Genomic DNA, 19148 nt, shown 5'->3' on the forward strand with positions numbered 1-19148 from the left:
TGCTGCCCCCCTGCAAAGTGCTGCCCTAAGCCTGGGGCTTGTCAGCCTAGGCCAGGATACAACACTGGTCTAAGGAATACAATATGACTGCATACTGTCATGGGCCGGTGCATGAGTCACTACACTTTACATCGGAAAGACAACCAGAAAAGATGAAGGGACAATCATCAATTTTTCTATTGGTTGAACTAGATGTGTCTTTTTTCAACTTATGGAACTATCAATTAACATCAACTTGATCCTGGGAAATGAGGAAAGTAGAGTAAATGCTTCTGGGGTTGGGGTATCTAACTAAGCCTTTTTTCTTTGGTCTGCATTGGCAAAGACAAATAAGCATGGAAATAAAATAATTAATTTTTTATGGCTTTCTTATCCAGGTCCACAGCCATCTAAACAATCGGGGACCCTTATTCAGTTCCCAGTGACAAAAATAAATAGCAATAAGACTTGGAGCGCGGAGCTGGAAAGTGAAAGTGTGAACTGTCTGTCCATCAACATATGTTCTTCAGCAACAGCCTGCATTGGTCGCTACCGTTTGAACTTGGAAGGAACTTATAAGGAAACCTCCACATCCTATTACTTGGGGGACTTCATTTTACTTTTTAATCCTTGGTGTCCAGGTAAAGATTAGTTAGAATCAACACAAATAATCAAATTATATGAAATGGGTATATTTATCACAAACATAACATCTCAAGTGGCAAGTACTAAGCATTGTATTGCTTGTGTGATTTAAAGGTATATTGTTATCCCTATAGTAGTTTTGTATCCATTCTTCCTATAATCCTTCTTTTCTTCCTTCTGACCCACTTTCTGCTGTATGGTATATTTTAAAAAGTGTTTGCGTTCCTAAATGTCTTATATGGCAGTGCCCAGCTCCCAATGCACTTTTTTGACAATAGCTTGTCTATTAGCCTTGAAAATGGCCAGAACATGGTATCACATTTTCTCCTCAACGGACTTGTGCCAGTTTTCACCTGTCTACCTCTGATTTTGATCCGCAAAAAAAAAAAAAAAAAAGGGGGGGGGGGAGATCAGAGGGCAGATCAGAGGGTATTCAGGTGTAAACGGACACCGAAGTCCGTTAACTCCTGGCCACCTGTAGAGCGGAGCAGGCTCTGCCCATGTCCTCTCTGCAGAAACTGAACAGACATGGATGTGACATCTGCCCGCTCTGCTCCGATCAGAAAAGGATCTGTGAGCTGATCCCCCGCTGATCAGAATGGAATCCGCCTCATGTGAAAGGGGACAAAGTTTTTTTATTTGTTGAAAAAGAGATAAAACATGTCAACACCTTTCAGGGCTGTCACAATATCCCCTTCCACGGGGGTTAGGGCTTGGAACCTGAACCAGTGGGAACCATTATGTGGTACAGGCTTCCAGAGTCTACTTGTTCACAGGGTGCTTATAGTATGTAGTGAATCGATCCTGGAAGTGGTCTGGCAGCTGACACTCTATATGCCTCAGGTCACATACAGAACACCAGGCCATTTCTCTCTATTACTGTCTGTGTTTTTCTGTCCCAGGGATAACTAATTACTCTTATTCTGCTGACATGGACACAGGAAGTGAGTAAAAATCCCCCCAATGGACTCCAAGGCAACAAACAAATCATCCTAAGCTAGGGTTGCCACCTGTTCGGTTTTGATCCGGACAGTACGGGTTTAGAATGCTGTGCCCGGGTTTCCCTCTGCCTGAGGCCCGGACACCAGTGCCGCTGACAGGGGGTACCATGGGGCCTCCTGTAGGGGCCCCAGCACACAGGGGGGACCGAGTCAGCAGGGGGATCGGTGGATGGGGGGGCAATTACAGAGGAGTCACAACATAAGGGAGAGAGAGAAGCAGCACCTGCTGGTGGGGTCGTTTTTAATAAATCGGAGGGGAGAATGGGGCAGTGGACTTCACAGACTGACATGGAGAGTCAGTGGATTGTTTTTAAACATTTAAGTTATTAAAAACTATCGCACCAGCAGCTACCTGGCGCATCCCTCTCTCTCTCCCTTATGTTTTGACTCCTCTGTAATTGCTCCCACCTGCCGCTCTAACCCCCCTGTGTGCTGAGGCCCCTACAGAACATCCCGTGGTACCCCCTGTCGGCTGCCATGGGGGTATTGGGGGGAGGAGGATTTTTTCTGAAAGGGGAAGAAGATTTGTAATAGGAGTGGATGAGGATAATGGCACCTCAATCGCGAAGCAAATTTTGGGTGACAGGCATCCCACGATTCTGTTCGCGTGATTTTACCGCGGTTTGTCGGGTGACAATCGTGGCAATATCATGCCACGGTTAAGGTGCCATGCCGTGTGCCGCTAAAGTGTTCAGGTTTGGCTTGAAGAAAAGGTGGCAACCCTATCCTAAAGTGTTAAGCATTAAAGTGTAAGGCCTACATTAAAACTCGCTGCCAGCCCCTCTATTATAGGCAGGCTTACCACACTGTGTAAGTTTTTTCTAAAAATGAGGCTAGTAAATAACTATTTAGAGCTATCTTCAGGCTGGTCACATGACTAGCAGATGCTTTACAGCTCCAGTGTATTGCTTCTGCAGGAGGGGCTGAGATCTCCCTTTTGGCGTCACCCAGGAGGTCACGTGTCACGTGACCAGCCTGAAGATAGCTCTATGTAGGTATTTACAAGCCTAGTTTTTAGAAAAAACTTACACAGTTTGGTATGCCTAAATGTACAAAATAACAATCAGCGCAATCTCAAATACTGTGAATAAATTACTAATATAGTAGCTACTGTCATTCAAAGTGATTTCACTACACCTGCAAAAAAATATAACCAAAAAACAGTGCTGCGCTACTAAATAAATAACATAGATACATCAATTATAAATAATCAGATCCACTACTAGTGAAAAATTACAAAAAACATTTTGTATCAAAAGTTTGTGTAAATAGTGATTGATTTAAGAAAATCCTGTTGTAAATCAATTCACCCAAAGTGCAGACAAGGATAAGTTCTCTCCACCACCAGTTTCACAGGCTGCTCACCTCATATAAGAGTAAAATCAACAGTTGTCCCCTCTGGGGACAATGATGACACCTGGCATACTATGGATACACAGACCTCCAAATGCCGCGTACACACGGTTGGATTTTCCGACAGGAAATGTTGGATGTGAGCTTGTTGTCAGAAAGTCCGACCGTACGGGGCATTAGGTGAAAGGCTCCTTGATAGGGTTCCAAGAACCCTGATCACCTTGCCGGATTGGATTTTATATGTAAGAAAAGAGTAACATCTAGTGCTCTCCATTTCCACTGCTGGCTTCCCTTAGTGGAGATGGCCGCGACAGCACCTAATCGAAAAATTGGCTCGGTTATAGACACCGCCGGATTCCTGGACAGGTAAGTCTCCTAATATTAAAAGTCAGCAGCTACAGTATTCTTTTTAAACTGTGCCCCATCATATGCAGCCTCACTGTGCCCCATCATATGCAGCCTCGCTGTGTCCCATCATATGCAGCCTCGCTGTGTCCCATCATATGCAGCCTCGCTGTGTTCCATCATATGCAGCCTCGCTGTGCCCCATTATATGCAGCCTCACTTACCTTACAGGCAGCTCCGCTCGGGCCGTGCGTTCCTCGGAGCTGCCGACGTCACTTACTTCTTCCCTCTGGAACAGGGAAAGCGAAAGTAACCTCTTAACTCAAACAACAAAGCTCCCGCCCTCGTAGTAATACGGGCGGGAGTTATAGTAATACTACGGGCGGAAGCTGCTCGGCGTTTGGATTGCGCCACAAAGCAGGTCAAAATCCTACAAATGAAGCACCTCGTCTGCAATCTCGTGATTGCATTGACATGGCGCTTCCCATAGTGCACTGTGTCCAGCGCCCAAACACAGTGCACCCAAAGAACATTTTTTTCTTTTTTTTTTTTTTTTTTTAGGGGCCTTTTAAAAAAAAAAATGTTTTGGTGACTGCTGGGTGGGGAGCAGTGCCCGTGCGCCCCCTATGGACGGGCCACCACTGCCTGCAATTTTAAATCCTCCCCACCTCAATATCTGCTTACACAGTTTAGATCCCTGTAAGCAAACCTACAGCACGGAGTAATCTGATTCCCTCAATGAATGTACAGAGGTGGATATACCTTGAAAACTAGCGTCTCTTTTTTTCTCTTTTTGTTAAACAAGTTTAAGCCAAAAAATTAACAAATGTTTCTATCTATAGGAGTTAGTGAGTTAACTATATTTGAGCAACTCACTGGATGTTATATTGAGTATTCCTAGCATAAACTGACATGTCGTATCTTCACATTCTTCCCTCTTAGAGGGTCACTTCACTCTAAGTACACTAAACAATGCAACAAATCTTTATTGTTTTATTGAACTAAGCACATCACGAGATAATTTTATGTCTCGTAAATTCATACTTCCTTCACAGGTCATGAAGTTAACGTGCAATCGCTCTGGTTTATAATGTACCACTCAATGTATCCTTAAGGGGATTTTCTTTGTGCAACCCTACCTAGGCCGACGTCTTCCTATAGCACGACTACAGCTGGTTTGATACACATCCCTGATATTCTGCTTCAGGCAAATATGCCGTACTCCCTACACTAATACACAAAGGCTGAACAATACAATACATAAATACACATGGCGCACACCTCAACAAATCCTCACCCTGGCTCATACAGTGTCACACACACCACCACACACCGTACTCATACCACTCCCAAACAACACAAATTTCCACAACACTTTCTCACCTCTCTACCAAATATACAACCCCGAACACGCCTTTGCCATGCCACCTCTTGGATTCCCGCATACTCTCCTGTTCATAGTGACCAAGTGAGTAGCGCTAGTAAAAAATACATACTCACCGTCACAGTACACTATCCAAAATCATCTTCACCAGTCCTAACATACCCTACAACAGCACAGTCTATAGATTTGTGCTGAACTATTCCGACCACCTCTCTCCTAAAAGGCAGGTTAGCGGGTCTTTCCTAGCCGTCGGACCACCTTCCAACCACCTAAAACCAACTATCTCCTTCCCATTAGAAACCCCCCCCCCATCTCTTGACCTGTCCCCCTCCCCTCCCCCCTCCCCTCACTTCCTTAACCAATCAGACAAGAAACTCACATTGTTCCACATTCACATCGTTCCACACACAACAAGAATCAAAAATGCCCACTCCAAGCCCAACCCCCACGCGAGCTAAAATTAAAATAGTCTCCCTCAACATGAAAGGGCTTAACATACCCGAAAAAAGATCACAACTCTTGCTATACATGCGGAAACTCAAAGCAGATGTAATTCTACTCAAAGCAACACACTTCAAAACTGACCAGGTCCCTAAACTGTCAAACAAGGACTACCCAACAACCTCTCATGCAACCAACCCATTAGCCAAAAAAAAGGGGTCTCCATCTTAATATCTAAACACCTACCTATAGAAATATCCGACTCGCTAATGGATGAAGCAGGCCGTTACTCATTTGTCAAAGGCTCAATCTGGGTAAAACCAATAATGATAGCTAACATATACAGCCCTAACTCAAGTTAGTTTCTACCGGGACATAACAATGACCCTGACATCCTTTCAGTCTGGCATCCTCCTACTCGGAGGAGATTTCAATGTCACTTTGAACCCTCTTGAGGACACATGCTCAGGGCCATCCTCCCTCCCATACAAAGCCCTCAAACAAATCAAAATTCAAATACAGGGCTTACTCCTACGTGACTCTTGGCGCACTTACATCCTAGAGACAGAGACTATACCTTTTACTCCCCACCCCACGACCAATACTCTAGAATAGAGTACCTTTTTATCACACAAAAAGACCTCCCTCTCCTATCTGAGGCAACTATCCAACCTATGTTACTATCTGATCATCACCCTATCACCACCACTTCAACATTCCTGGCTCGCTTACATTTGACCAAAACCTGGAGACTGGATGCATCACTACTCACAAACCCCCCCACATTGCCACAGTCACGAAAAACATTAAGGATTTGTTTGAAATTAACAATCCCCCCGACACGGCCCACCTGACTTAATGGGAAACTCATAGATGCTTAGGTAGGGGAAAATTTATCAAGCTGGCAGCTACACGCAAACGTACCCAACAAGGATCTATTAACGCCCTTCTAAAACAGATACAGAACCTATAAGGGACCCACAAACTGACCATAGCACGAACCCCCCAAAAGGAATTAGAACAAGCTAGAGACAGTTTAAGGGAAGAGTTAGAAAAGAAGACCAGGAAAAACTTTATACTTTCCCAAAAGCTCTTTTACAAGCATAGTAACAAAAGTGGAAAGCTGCTAGCCAGAGCCCTGCAAGCCAAAAAGGCAAGTACCACAATCTGTACAATTAGATCATCCTCAGGGAAAACGCTATCTAACAGCGATGAAATTGCAAAGCATTTTGCTCAGTATTACACAGAATTATACAACCTCCCCCCAGAGCAAAAGCCACATGCAGACAACAGATCATGTAAATCCATTAACACAGAGTTTCTCACACAATATAGCCCAAACCCAATACCCCAGGAATAAGCAAAAACAATAGATGGTCCCTTAACAGGCGTAGAATTCTACTCAGCCATCAAACAAATGAAATTAGGCAAAAGTCTAGGCCCTGACGGATTCTGCATGACCTACTACAAAACTTTCTCAAAATTATTAACTTCCCCCTTCTTAAGAGCTTTTAACATACTGTCTCAACCACGTACAATATCCAATACCTTACTGGAAGCACACATTTGTGTTATCCCTAAACCCGGAAAAGACAGCGAACTAGCCTCAAACTATCGCCCTATCTCGCTCTTAAACACTGACCTAAAAATCTTTGCAAAAATTCTAGCCAACCGCATACTCCCCCTACTCACAAAGTTAATATCAAGGGATCAAGTAGGGTTTATTCTGGGCAGAGAAGCCAGGGACAATACACTCAAAGCACTGAACATCCATCACTGGCTCACCACCTCTCACTCCTGGTTTCTTCTTATCGTTAGATGCAGAGAAGGGGTTTGTCAGGTTAGCCTGGGACTTTATGTTTGCTACAAGGAACATATACTATCCTCTCTCTAACCTGCAATTTTAAATCCTCCCCACCTCAATATCTGCTTACACAGTTTAGATCCCTGTAAGCAAACCTACAGCACGGAGTAATCTGATTCCCTTAATGAATGTACAGAGGTGGATATACCTTGAAAACTAGCGTCTCTTTTTCTCTTTTTGTTAAACAAGTTTAAGCCAAAAATTTAACAAATGTTTCTATCTATAGGAGTTAGTAAGTTAACCATATTTGAGCAACTCACTGGATGTTATATTGAGTATTCCTAGCATAAACTGACATGTCGTATCTTCACATTCTTCCCTCTTAGAGGGTCACTTCACTTTAAGTACACTAAACAATGCAACAAATCTTTATTGTTTTATTGAACTAAGCACATCACAAGATAATTTTACGCCTCGTAAATTCATACATCCTTCACAGATCACGAAGTTGACGTGCAATCGCTCTGGTTTATAATGTACCACTCAATGTATCCTTAACATAATTGTCTTTGTGCAACCCTACCTAGGCCAACGTCTTCCTATAGCACAACTACAGCTGGTTTGATACGCATCCCTGATACTCTGCTGCAGGTAAATATGCCATACTCCCTACACTAATATACGAAGGCTGAACAATACAATACATAAATACACACAGCACACATCTCAACAAATCCTTTCCCTGGCTCATACAGTGCCACACATACCACCACACACCGTACACATACCACTCCCAAACAACACAAATTTCCACAACACTTTCTCACCTCCCCACCAAACATACACCCCCGAACACGCCTTTGCCAAGCCACCTCTTGGACTCCCGCATACTCTCCTGTTCATAGTGATCAAGTGAGTAGCGCTAGTGAAAAATAAATACACTCACCATCACCCTACACTATCCTGAAATCATCTTCACCAGTCCTACCATACCCTGCAATAGCACAGTCTATAGATTTGTGCTGAACTATTCCGACCACCTCTCTTCTAAAAGACAGGTTAGCGAGTCTTTCCTAACCGTTGGACCACCTTCCAACCACCTACAACCAACTATCTCCTTCCCATTAGAACCCCCCCCCATCTCTTGACCTGTCCCCCTCCCCTCCCCCCTCACTTCCTTAACCAATCAGACAAGCAACTCACATTGTTCCACATTCACATTGTTCCACACACAACAAGAATCAAAAATGCCCACTCCGAGCCCAACCCCCACGCGAGCTAAAATTAAAATAGTCTCCCTCAACATGAAAGGGCTTAACATACCCGAAAAAAGATCACAACTCTTGCTATACATGCAGAAACTCAAAGCAGATGTAATTCTACTCAAAGAAACACACTTCAAAACTGACCAGGTCCCTAAACTGTCAAACAAGGACTACCCAACAACCTTTCATGCAACCAACCCATTAGCCAAAACAAAAGGGGTCTCCATCTTAATACCTAAACACCTACCTATAGAAATATCCGACTCGCTAATGGATGAAGCAGGCCGTTAAGCATTTGTCAAAGGCTCAATCTGGGGAAAACCAATAACAATAGCTAACATATACAGCCCTAACTCGAGTCAAGTTAGTTTCTACCGGGACATAACAATGACCCTAACATCCTTTCAGTTTGCAATCCTCCTACTCGGAGGAGATTTCATTGTCACCTTGAACCCTCTTGAGGACACATCCTCAGGGTCATCCTCCCTCCCATACAAAGCCCTCAAACAAATCAAAACTCAAATACAGAACATACTCCTGCATGACTCTTGGCGCACCTTACATCCTAGAGACAGAGACTATACCTTTTACTCCCTACCCCACGACCGATACTCCAGAATAGATTACCTTTTTATCACACAAAAAGAGTGTGATAAAAAGGTAGTAAAAAAACACTCCTGGTTTCTTCTTATCGTTAGATGCAGAGAAGGCGTTTGACGGGTTAGCCTGGGACTATCTAGAAGCTGTGTTACAAAATCTAGGCTTCGGCGAACGCCTGATAAGCTTCATAATGTCTCTGTATGCAAATCCCAGAGCGAAAATACATGTTAATGGGCTACTGTTAAACGCCTTCCAGATCAAAAATGGCACACGTCAAGGTTGCCCCTCATCCCCATTTTGTTTGCTCTCACTCTCGAACCCTTCGTATGCAAGATACGCGAAAACATGAATATCCACAGAGTCACCATAGCTGAGAAAAAATACAAAACAGCTGCATTCGCTGACAACATCCTTCTGTTCCTGTCTAAACCCCTCGTAACCCTACCAAACCTCCTCAAAGACATCCGCCTATTCCAGTTCATAGCACACTTCAAAATAAACTTCACAAAATCACACACCCTCAACATAACCCTAACAGATCCACAAGTCATACAATGTAAGCAAAACTTCCCATTCATATGGAAAAAAGACGCGATTACATACCTAGGGATCCAACTGCCCGCAAAACTATCTGACCTCTTCCTGAAAAAATATCTCCCACTTCTCAAGATTATTACAGAAGACCTTAAAAAATGGAATAAAACACACTTCTCCTGGTTCAGCAGAACGGCTATTATTAAAATGAATATCCTGCCACGCATACTATACCTTCTCTAAATGATCCCTATCAAACTCCCCAATACCTTTTTGCAGTAAATAAAAAAAAATGTAGAAACTATATCTGGAACCAAAAACACCCAAGAATTAAATACACCCAGTTAATAAAACCCAAAACCAAAGGAGGAATAGGCCTACCTGACATAAAACATTACTATTGGTTCTGTCATTTACAACGTATCATAGATTGGCACACTCACCAACAGATGAAAGCATGGGTAGCTCTAGAAAACGCATTTTCCTTACACTCCATCAGTGTCACCCCGTGGATCCGTCGCAATCTCCTACCTAAAAACCTAACAGAGCACCCCACCATAGGCCCCACATTGGAGTGTTTTGCTGAAGCCGCCCATAAACTCAAACTTTCCAGAGTGCCAGGTCCTCTATCACCAATCTTAATGAACCCTCAATTCCCTCCAGGAATGGAACCTCACCCACTATCCAACATTCAACCAGATATAGGCATACGTATACACCACATCCTCCAGGAAGGTAAGCTGATAACCCTAGATCACATAAACACGCTATGTGCCACACCAAACCTAAGCTTTCTGGAATACTGGCAAATTAAACATTATGTAAACTGTGTTCAAAACAGATCTCTCCGAAGCATTAACCTCATTAGAAAACCTATGCCTGAGCCACAAGCCACAACGCCATGTCATCTCTAGGATTCACAACATGCTCTGGGACAATACTCAGGCTGATGAGGGATTAGCCTGTAAGGCCTGGGCTAAGGACCTAGATATTAACCAGACAAACAACTCTTGGGAAAAAATATATCAAAATGTACACAAAGGCTCCATAAACGCCTCTATCCAAGAGACAAATTATAAAATCATTTCACGATAGTACCGTACCCCCTCCATCTTACACAGATTTGATGCATCTAACCCAGACAAATGCTGGAGGTGTCAACAGGCACCGGGCGACCTCTTACACATTTGGTGGTCTTGCCCAACTATCCCCGCCTACTGGAAACGAGTACACGAACTTATCGAAAAATTTACTACATACTCCCTGGATTACACACCTGCACAATTCTTACTCCATCACCACGAACCAACTGATACATCCTACTTTAAATCACTAGCCATGATGTTAGTTAACTCTGCGAAAATGTACATACCCACACTGTGGGGCACACCCATAGTACCCTCCATCTCTGACTGGTACAAAAGAATAAATAGAATTGCAGAAATGGAGGAACTCATCTCAATTTCCCAAAACTCAACACATAAATTTACTAATCTATAGGCTTGCTGGATCCACTTTAAATCATCCAAAGAATATCTTCAAATGATGAACCTCCCTGTAGTGATATAATATGATGTATAGTGGTATTGTATGTATGATAATTAATTAGTGGTTATTGTAATGATGATGTAAGTACTCTTCCGCAGCAACCCAATTCTTCCAGGGAGATGCACTTTAATGACTTCCAACACAGAACAAGGTCCAAAGTCCACAGATGACAAAAATCCGACAGAGTATATAATTTAGAGTCACATTTCCTCTAGATTTGCGCCTTCATAGTCATACACAGACAAGACTATAGTAAACTATAGACTGAACACCATGTTATATTCACTAGACACTGAATGGCTGAGCAATTTGATTGGCCGTCTCCATTCAGGCCTTTGATATGCTTTAGTCTTTCAGACAGACAACAACCCCCAGCGGTGAACAGCTGCAGTCATAAACCTCCCCAATCTGCACTCCCGCATATCAACATCAACAAGTCCCCTTTGATATGTGTAATTAGATTAGATTAACAGATACCTCCTGAACACCATTTTGAGTCCTGCAATACCTACATTCCTAATCTGTATTCTTGCATATTAACATTAACAAGTCCCCTTTGATATTCAATACCCTGGGAGGGAGTTTCTGCTAGGTCAATATTGTACTGTATGTGTACATATATATAATAATATAATATCCCACATAAATCGGCAAACATATTACAACACTCCCTACATCTTAACCTTTGCACACAAATGATCCTAGGCTGCATGCATAATTTTACATGTCGGTAAACACCTTACCAGTATAAGGAACCGGTCATACAGATGACATATCAGTACTTCACTAAGACAAACCCACTCAACTTCCCCTAACCGATCATATACCAATAAAAACAAATACGCAGACACAAAAATGATAACGTACATAACCACATAACCACCACAACACACCTCTTATGTCCTTTCTTATTCCCCAAACCCATTCTCCTATAGCTCCCCTGTGTTAAACTTCACTATGCTAGACCAGATCTGCAAGATGTGCTGGACACACACATGCGCGTATGAGCAAAAAACTACAGTGCATACTCTAAATTCAAAATCGTCATACACTAACCTAGACACACGGTGATCATAAATTAGGAAAGGTAGGGAGAAATGGTAACATTTTACGTATTCTGATCATCATATGTCCTATAGATAGAACTACTCTTACCTCCCCTACAGAACTGCTGTACTGGTAATCTAATTGTTTTAGATGCAACATAATATTGCTATCAACGCCATATTTGTCAACTATGATCTTCTTTTGTTTACGTTTTTCTACTGTTTTTCTACTGTGATCTGGTTGTGTCTCTATAAATGTAACACACCTACCTTTTGATATTGTAACCTTACTTCCCTTTTACTCAATAAAAAGAAGTTTGGAAAAAAAAAATATATACTAATACTAATATATACCATAATGTATCAGTTTAATAGGAGTGAGTCAAATGTAAGCGCATACCTTTAGGGAGGTAATTAGTATCTTAGGCAGCATGAAGGCTACACCCATCATTTTAAAATATTTTATAGCTCCACATACTCAACAAGAATAAAATCAGTACAAATAATAAAGATAGTCCCTGCCAATTTGTTGAAGATTTTGCCTATTATGTGAATACATAGCAATGAAAAGGTCACAAGAAGAGCAGGAATGTTTACTACACCCGATGTGTCTCAGTATTGGAACTCAGTTAGCAATGGCACTCCCTCCTTGCTTCAGTACATTTTTACATAACATTGATAACCACCTCTGAGGCGGTAAAACTGCCACATTGCTCAGCTGCAAGCCCATTTTTATAGAAGGATATTTGAGCAATGTTCATCCCTGAGCTTCTTGTAAATATAGATCTTAAAGCAGATCTAACATCAAGGAAAAAAATGACAACCCCAATGGGTGATACCACAACATAATCAAAAATGCAGCAGATTGTGTAAAAAAATGCATTGTTACAGTAGAGCTTACATATCCTCCATCCTCCCAAACAAAACAGCAAATTAAAAACATTTTAAAAAGTAAGCATGAGTAAAATATGAGGAAAAAAATATCCATGGATTCATGAAGAATCGTTCTTGCCAAACCAATCTATTAACCTTCTATGAGGAGGTGAGTTGCCATCTAGATAAAGGAAGGCCCGTAGACGTGGTGTATCTGGATTTCGCAAAAGCATTTGACACAGTTCCCCATAAACATTTTCTGTACAAAATAAGGTCCGTTGGCATGGACCATAGGGTGAGTACATGGATTGAAAACTGGCTACAAGGGTGAGTTCAGAGGGTGATGATAAATGGGGAGTACTCAGAATGGTCAGGGGTGGGTAGTGCGGTTCCCCAGGGTTCTGTGCTGGGACCAATCCTGTTTATTTTGTTCATAAACGATCTGTAGGATGGGATAAACCGTTCAATCTCTGTATTTGCAGACGATACTAAGCTAAGCAGGGCGATAATGTTTCCGCAGGATGTGGAAACCTTGCAAAAAGATCTGAACAAATTAATGGGGTGGGCAACTACATGGCAAATGAGGTTTAATGTAGAAAAATGTAAAATAATGCATTTGGGTGGCAAAAATATGAATGCAATCTATACAGTGGGGGGAGAACCTCTGGGGGAATCTAGGATGGAAAATGACCTGGGGGTTCCTAGTAGATGATAGACTCAGCAATGGCATGCAATGCCAAGCTGTTGCTAACAAAGCAAACAGAATATTGGCATGCAATAAAAAGGGGATTAACTCCAGAGATTAAACGATAATTCTCCCGCTCTACAAGACTCTGGTCCAGGCCGCACCTGGAGTATGCTGTCCAGTTCTGGGCACCAGTCCTCAGGAAGGATGTACTGGAAATGGAGCGAGTACAAAGAAGGGCAACAAAGCTAATAAAAGGTCTGGAGGATATTAGTTATGAGCAGGGGAGTTGCTAGGTCTACAAAAGATCTGGGGCTAGAGCCCATAGCCACGTAAGTCGTACGCTTGGGCAGGCATGCACATTTATATAATATACATGTGTGTGTGTATATCCCCAGAGAGCCCCCCCTTATATCAGGGTCTCCAGAGAGCCCCCCTTACATTAGGATCCCCAGAGAGCCTCCCCCTTGCATCAGGGTACCCAGAGAGCTTCCCCCTTGCAGAAGGGTCCCCAGAGAGCCCCCACTTACATCAGGGTCCCCAGAGAGCCTCCCCTCCCGTTGGGGACCCCTGCAGAGACTAAGGGCTATAGGTCATAGATTCGGGGCTATAGCCCCAAAAGCCACCCCCTAGCGACGCCACTGGCTATGAGGAAAGTTTGTGAGCACTGAACTTATTCTCTCTGGAGAAGAGACGCTTGAGAGGGGTAATGATTTAAATTTATAAATACCATATTGGTGAACCCACAATAGAGATAAAACTTTTTCGCGGAACGGAGTTTAACAAGACACATGGCCACTCATTAAAATTAGAAGAAAAGAGGTTTTTTTTTTTTTTTTTTTTTTGTTAATAATTTCTTTATTTTAACAAGGAAAATGAACAGTCTCTTCATAATCAACATTCCACTTATATGTATATACAACCAAAGACATATCATTACATTCAATACCATTTAAAGAAAAGAGGTTTAACCTTAAACTACGTAGAGGGTTCTTTACTGCAAGAGCGGCAAGGATGTGGAATTCCCATCCACAGTCGGTGGTCTCAGCGGGGAGCATCAATAGTTTCAAAAAACTATTAGATAAGCACCTGAACAACCGCAACATACAGGGATATACAATGTAATACTTACATATAATCGCACACATAGGTTGGACTTGATGGACTTGTGTCTGTTTTCAACCTCACCTACTATGTAACTATGTAACATTGCACCCAAACTTCCGATGGTCCTGCTAAGGCACTCAGCTTTTCTTCCTTGCCAATGTAAGGATCCTGCAAGAATGCCACCTGCACAAAGCTAGTACCTTCTCGATAGCTTTGGGATCCTCAGCAATCACAACCCAGACTGGAAACTGTTTACGTCACTGGGTAATCCCCACCCCTATGTTTACCTGTCATTTGGCTGTGTCCCTGGATGGGAACAGTCATGTTTGGCACACGGCTTTTTTTTTTCTTAGGGTTGGTGTCAGACCTTCACGTACCTGGCTGATGAGCTCAATGGAGCAGTGGAAGGTCTCCCTTACCTTATTTGACTCGCGTCCCCTGGTAGAGCAAACAGGAGGCACGGGAGTACAGAGTGGTATGAGAGCCTAGCAGGTTAGTTGCAGGAAGGGCGGCTCTTGGATCCCAGGTACAGGGGAGATGACACCAACAGAACAGCAGACAGGCAAGCAGAAACACAGGCTGGTGATGCTGGAGCAGGAGCAGAGCAACAGGTCAGGTCACAGGCCGGGTCGACAACAGGCGGGCAACGAGGTACCAGAGGAGCAGACGGGTTCAAAGGCAGGCTGAGGTCAGGTGCAGGCAGAAGACAAGAAGGATCCAAAGGGAAAGCCGGGTCGTCAGGAGATCAAATGTATAAGGCAGGTAAACAGGAGCACGGAACACAGGGAGCTGCAGATCAGACAGCACGGGACTGGAGTGCACTTCCAGTTTAAATAGACCGATTGGCGCAAAGTGGCGCTTGCGCACCAGCACACACCCGTGCACTAGGGCACAGGCGCGTGCACACCAACGCGCACCGTAGCGCGCATAATCGCACGTGCACCACCGCACACAGGCGCGCACCAGAGCGGCCAGCACTGCGTCTTCCACGGGGACTTTCCTGACAGTTGGGTTTTTATGGGTTTGTTTTTAAATAAAGGACTTGTCGAAAATTGTTGTGTTTTTATTTACTTTAACTTTTTTCTAGTGAATGAGTAGGGGTACTATGTACCCCTACTCACTCACATGGAGGAGTGGGGTCCCAGGGATTCCTTGTTAAAGGGGGCTTCCAGATTCTAATCAGTCATCCCCCAGAACCACCGGGCCAGAGTTCTGGGGAAGAGGCCCTTATCCCCATCAACATGGGGACAAGGTGCTTTGGGGGGGCTCCCCTGCCTCTAAGCACCTCCCCATGTTGAGGGTATGTGGCCTGGTATGGTTTAGGAAGGGGGGGCACTCACTTGTCCCCCCCTTTCCTAGCCTGCCAGGCGGCATGCAGGATAAGGGTCTGGTATGGATTTTGGGGGGACCTCACGCCATTTTTTAAAAACATTTTAGTGCAGGGTTCTCCTTAAAAGCCACACCAGACCCAAAGGGCCCGGTATGGATAGGTGGATAGGGGGTGGGATCACCCATACTGTTTCTTTTTCTGAAGTTTTCATTGCCGCCAATTCTTTTCTTTACTTTCAGCTGTCAGCGGAAACCCACTGACAGCTGATGAAACATCGGCTGTTAAAGACTCGTTGGCCGGCTTTCCGGCCAGCTTCTTAGCTATTCTTTACACAGAATTTGGATCGGCCGATCATTTTTCGACCGATCCGAATCATTCCAAAAATTTGGAATTGGAAATGGAATGTGGAATGGAAAATTAATAAATGAAATGAAACTAAACAAAACTAAACAAATTCCGAAACGAATCAACAAACTGAAATTAGTAACATAACGAATCTATCTGAAACTAAACTAAATTAGTTGTTCCATTTTGCACATGTCTATTTACAGTTTGACTTTTTCTTCTTTGATCTCCTGTCTTAAAGTGATTGAAAAGATTTTTGTTTTTTGTTAATAAAAATAATAAACATGTCGTACTTACCTGCTCTGTGCAATGGTTTTGCACACAGCAGCCTAGATCCTCTTCTTCTGGGGTCCCCCACCAGTGCTCCTGGCTCATTCTTTTCAGAAAGTGTCCACCATAGAAAGTTGGGAGCTCTTCCGTGTTAGATTGCATTACACGTTTATTTATTTTCAATGGGGATTTTTGCGTTTTTCTTTTCTCTCCATTTTTCTTAACTTTCTTTTTCCTTTAAGAATCATAGTGTATAATGAACTCGTAGCAGAGGTATACACTGGGAAATGTGTACTCCTGCTCTTTCTCAGTCTGGCACTTCCGGTGTCACAGCCATTTTAAATTGTGACTGCTGATGTTGCAAACAAACCCTCCGATCCCAGATGATGCCAGTTTTGGGGAAACGCGTCGATGGGAGAGTGTGTGTGATGTCACTGCATGCCGGTGGGGGGTGAGATATCGCGACTGGCAGCTTTTAATGTAGCCCCTGTTATTCACTGCCCAAATGTAAGTGGATTTTTCCTGCTGTATTATGCTATGAGTCTCTCCCTGCTTGCTTTCTATATGTGACTTGTTGGTGAGCGGTCTAAGGATGGTATAAGAGATGATTCTATGCGATTCGATCCTATACAGAGTAACTTTCCAAGATGCAGTTCTGATATGGTTGTCACCGATTATTAGATGGATAACAGGCCTTTTTGATCCCTGTAATTCGGGATCCACACCGTTTGGTAAACGGCCATCTTTTTTTAAGGAGCACCTTTGAGCCCCTTCAGCACTTTGAGATTATACTGCACATCGAGCACCTTTCACATATATGGACTATTATTTGATGTTTTGATATATTACTTGCAAATCATTGCTCATAATTTTGTATATGGGACATTCAAGGTCTATATTACTGTTTATTTGCACATTGTCCTTGTTTGCACTTTATTTGGAAAGGAGACATTCAAGGTCCACATTGCTGTTCATTTTTGCACATTGTTCATTTGCACATTGTTTTTGTTCCCACTTATGCATTGATTATATGTAAGTTATATTTAAAGGGACATGTTTTGAGGATTTTATGGGGGCCCTCATGCAGGCTTGATTCTGACCGGTGCTGCCTGCGCATTTAGTCACAAACAGTGTGGCTTGGTTTTTATCTTAATGTACTGTAAAAAGAAAGAGGGACAGATCGGCTTCAGGTGCCGACATCGCGGGCGCCCTGGACAGGTAAGTGTCCATATTTTAAAAGTCACCTGCTGCAGTATTTGTAGCTGCTGACTTTAAAAAAAAAGGCGGAACTCCGCTTTAAGGCTTTAAAACCACTTTAATTTCTGTCCATTATACTCCTGAATACAACTCCTATCTATTACTTTCTTCAATGGCTTTGCATTTGCTTGTTGGTTTCATATGTTGTTTTGCTGCTTTTAACAACAGCTCTTATTATTGGGGCACACATGATGGCCACTACCAGGGAAAATTCCCAACTAAACCTCTACACCTGGTCAAAATGACCGTTGGGAGTTGCTGTGTAAATACAATAGTTATTACAGCAGCTGCTGTGAATAAATGGAGCTTCTGACACAGTGTTTATAAACACCGTTCAGAAGCAAGATGAAGAGATATAACATTCTTACGTTTGTATTTACTTTGTTTCATTCACCTGTAAATCAAATAGATGAGCTTTGATCTGCATAAGTTGTCAGTTATAGTAACCAGGCATGTAAAAAATAATAATAATAATAAGATATGCTTTTATTTAATCCCTTATTAACCCTTAGTTTACCCTAATCAACTCCAGTTAACTCCTTCCTTTACCTACAATTTTCCTGCAGATTTTTTTGTTTGTTTATTTTTTTTAACCATTTATGTTTACACTTTTTTGTTTGTTTTTTTCCTTAATTAATTATTTTTTCTTTAATTATATATTTTGTTCCTTACTTTTTTGTGTCAAGTTGAAAAAAAACAAACCTTTATTTCATTTATAAATAATTATTTTCCACATTTGCAATTTTAAGCGGGTACCTGATTTTGACAGGTACCTGCTGCCACTTCCACTCCACTTCCACTTCTGGGACCTGTCACAGGTCCCAGAAGACTGCAGGACCATTCACAATGCGCAGTGCGGTCTGGGTGAGGAAGGCGCTGGATCGTGGGACAGGTGAGTGGCTGTTCATTAAAATTAAGCAACTACAGTTTTTGGAGCTGCTGACATTTAATCTTTACACAGGAACCTGGAGTTCTTCTTTAACCACTTTAATACAAAGCACTTATACACCTTCTTGCCCAGAACAATTTTCAGCTTTCATTGCTCTCACACTTTGAATGACGCTGTCATGCGACGTTGTACCCAAACAAAATTTTTATTATTTTTTCCCCACAAATAGAGCTTTCTTTTGTTGGTATTTGATCACCTCTGGGTTTTTTGGGGGGTTTTTGCGCTACAAATAGTATTTCTTTGTTTCCGTTACTAAACTTTGTAAATAAGTACGTTTTCTCCTTCACTGACGGGCTCTGATGAGGCAGAACTGATTGGCACTGATGAGGTGGCACTAATATGCAGCACTGATAGGCGGCACTGATAAGCAGCACTGATGGGCACTGA

The 19148-nt window shown here is 42.7% G+C and overlaps 1 protein-coding gene across 1 annotated transcript in view; it reads left to right on the forward strand.

The window, feature by feature from the left end:
* LOC141113456 (protein-glutamine gamma-glutamyltransferase 5-like) overlaps positions 1-19148 on the forward strand; it is a 108836-nt gene that overhangs the window by 19043 nt on the left and 70645 nt on the right. Inside the window, exon 3 of the mRNA XM_073606556.1 lies at positions 378-620. Within this exon, the coding sequence (XP_073462657.1) occupies positions 378-620 (243 nt within the window). The remainder of the gene's footprint in view (positions 1-377; positions 621-19148) is intronic.

The sequence above is a fragment of the Aquarana catesbeiana genome, linkage group LG12 (genome assembly GCF_042186555.1).
Source record: "Aquarana catesbeiana isolate 2022-GZ linkage group LG12, ASM4218655v1, whole genome shotgun sequence".
In the NCBI taxonomy this organism is placed as follows: Eukaryota; Metazoa; Chordata; class Amphibia; order Anura; family Ranidae; genus Aquarana; species Aquarana catesbeiana.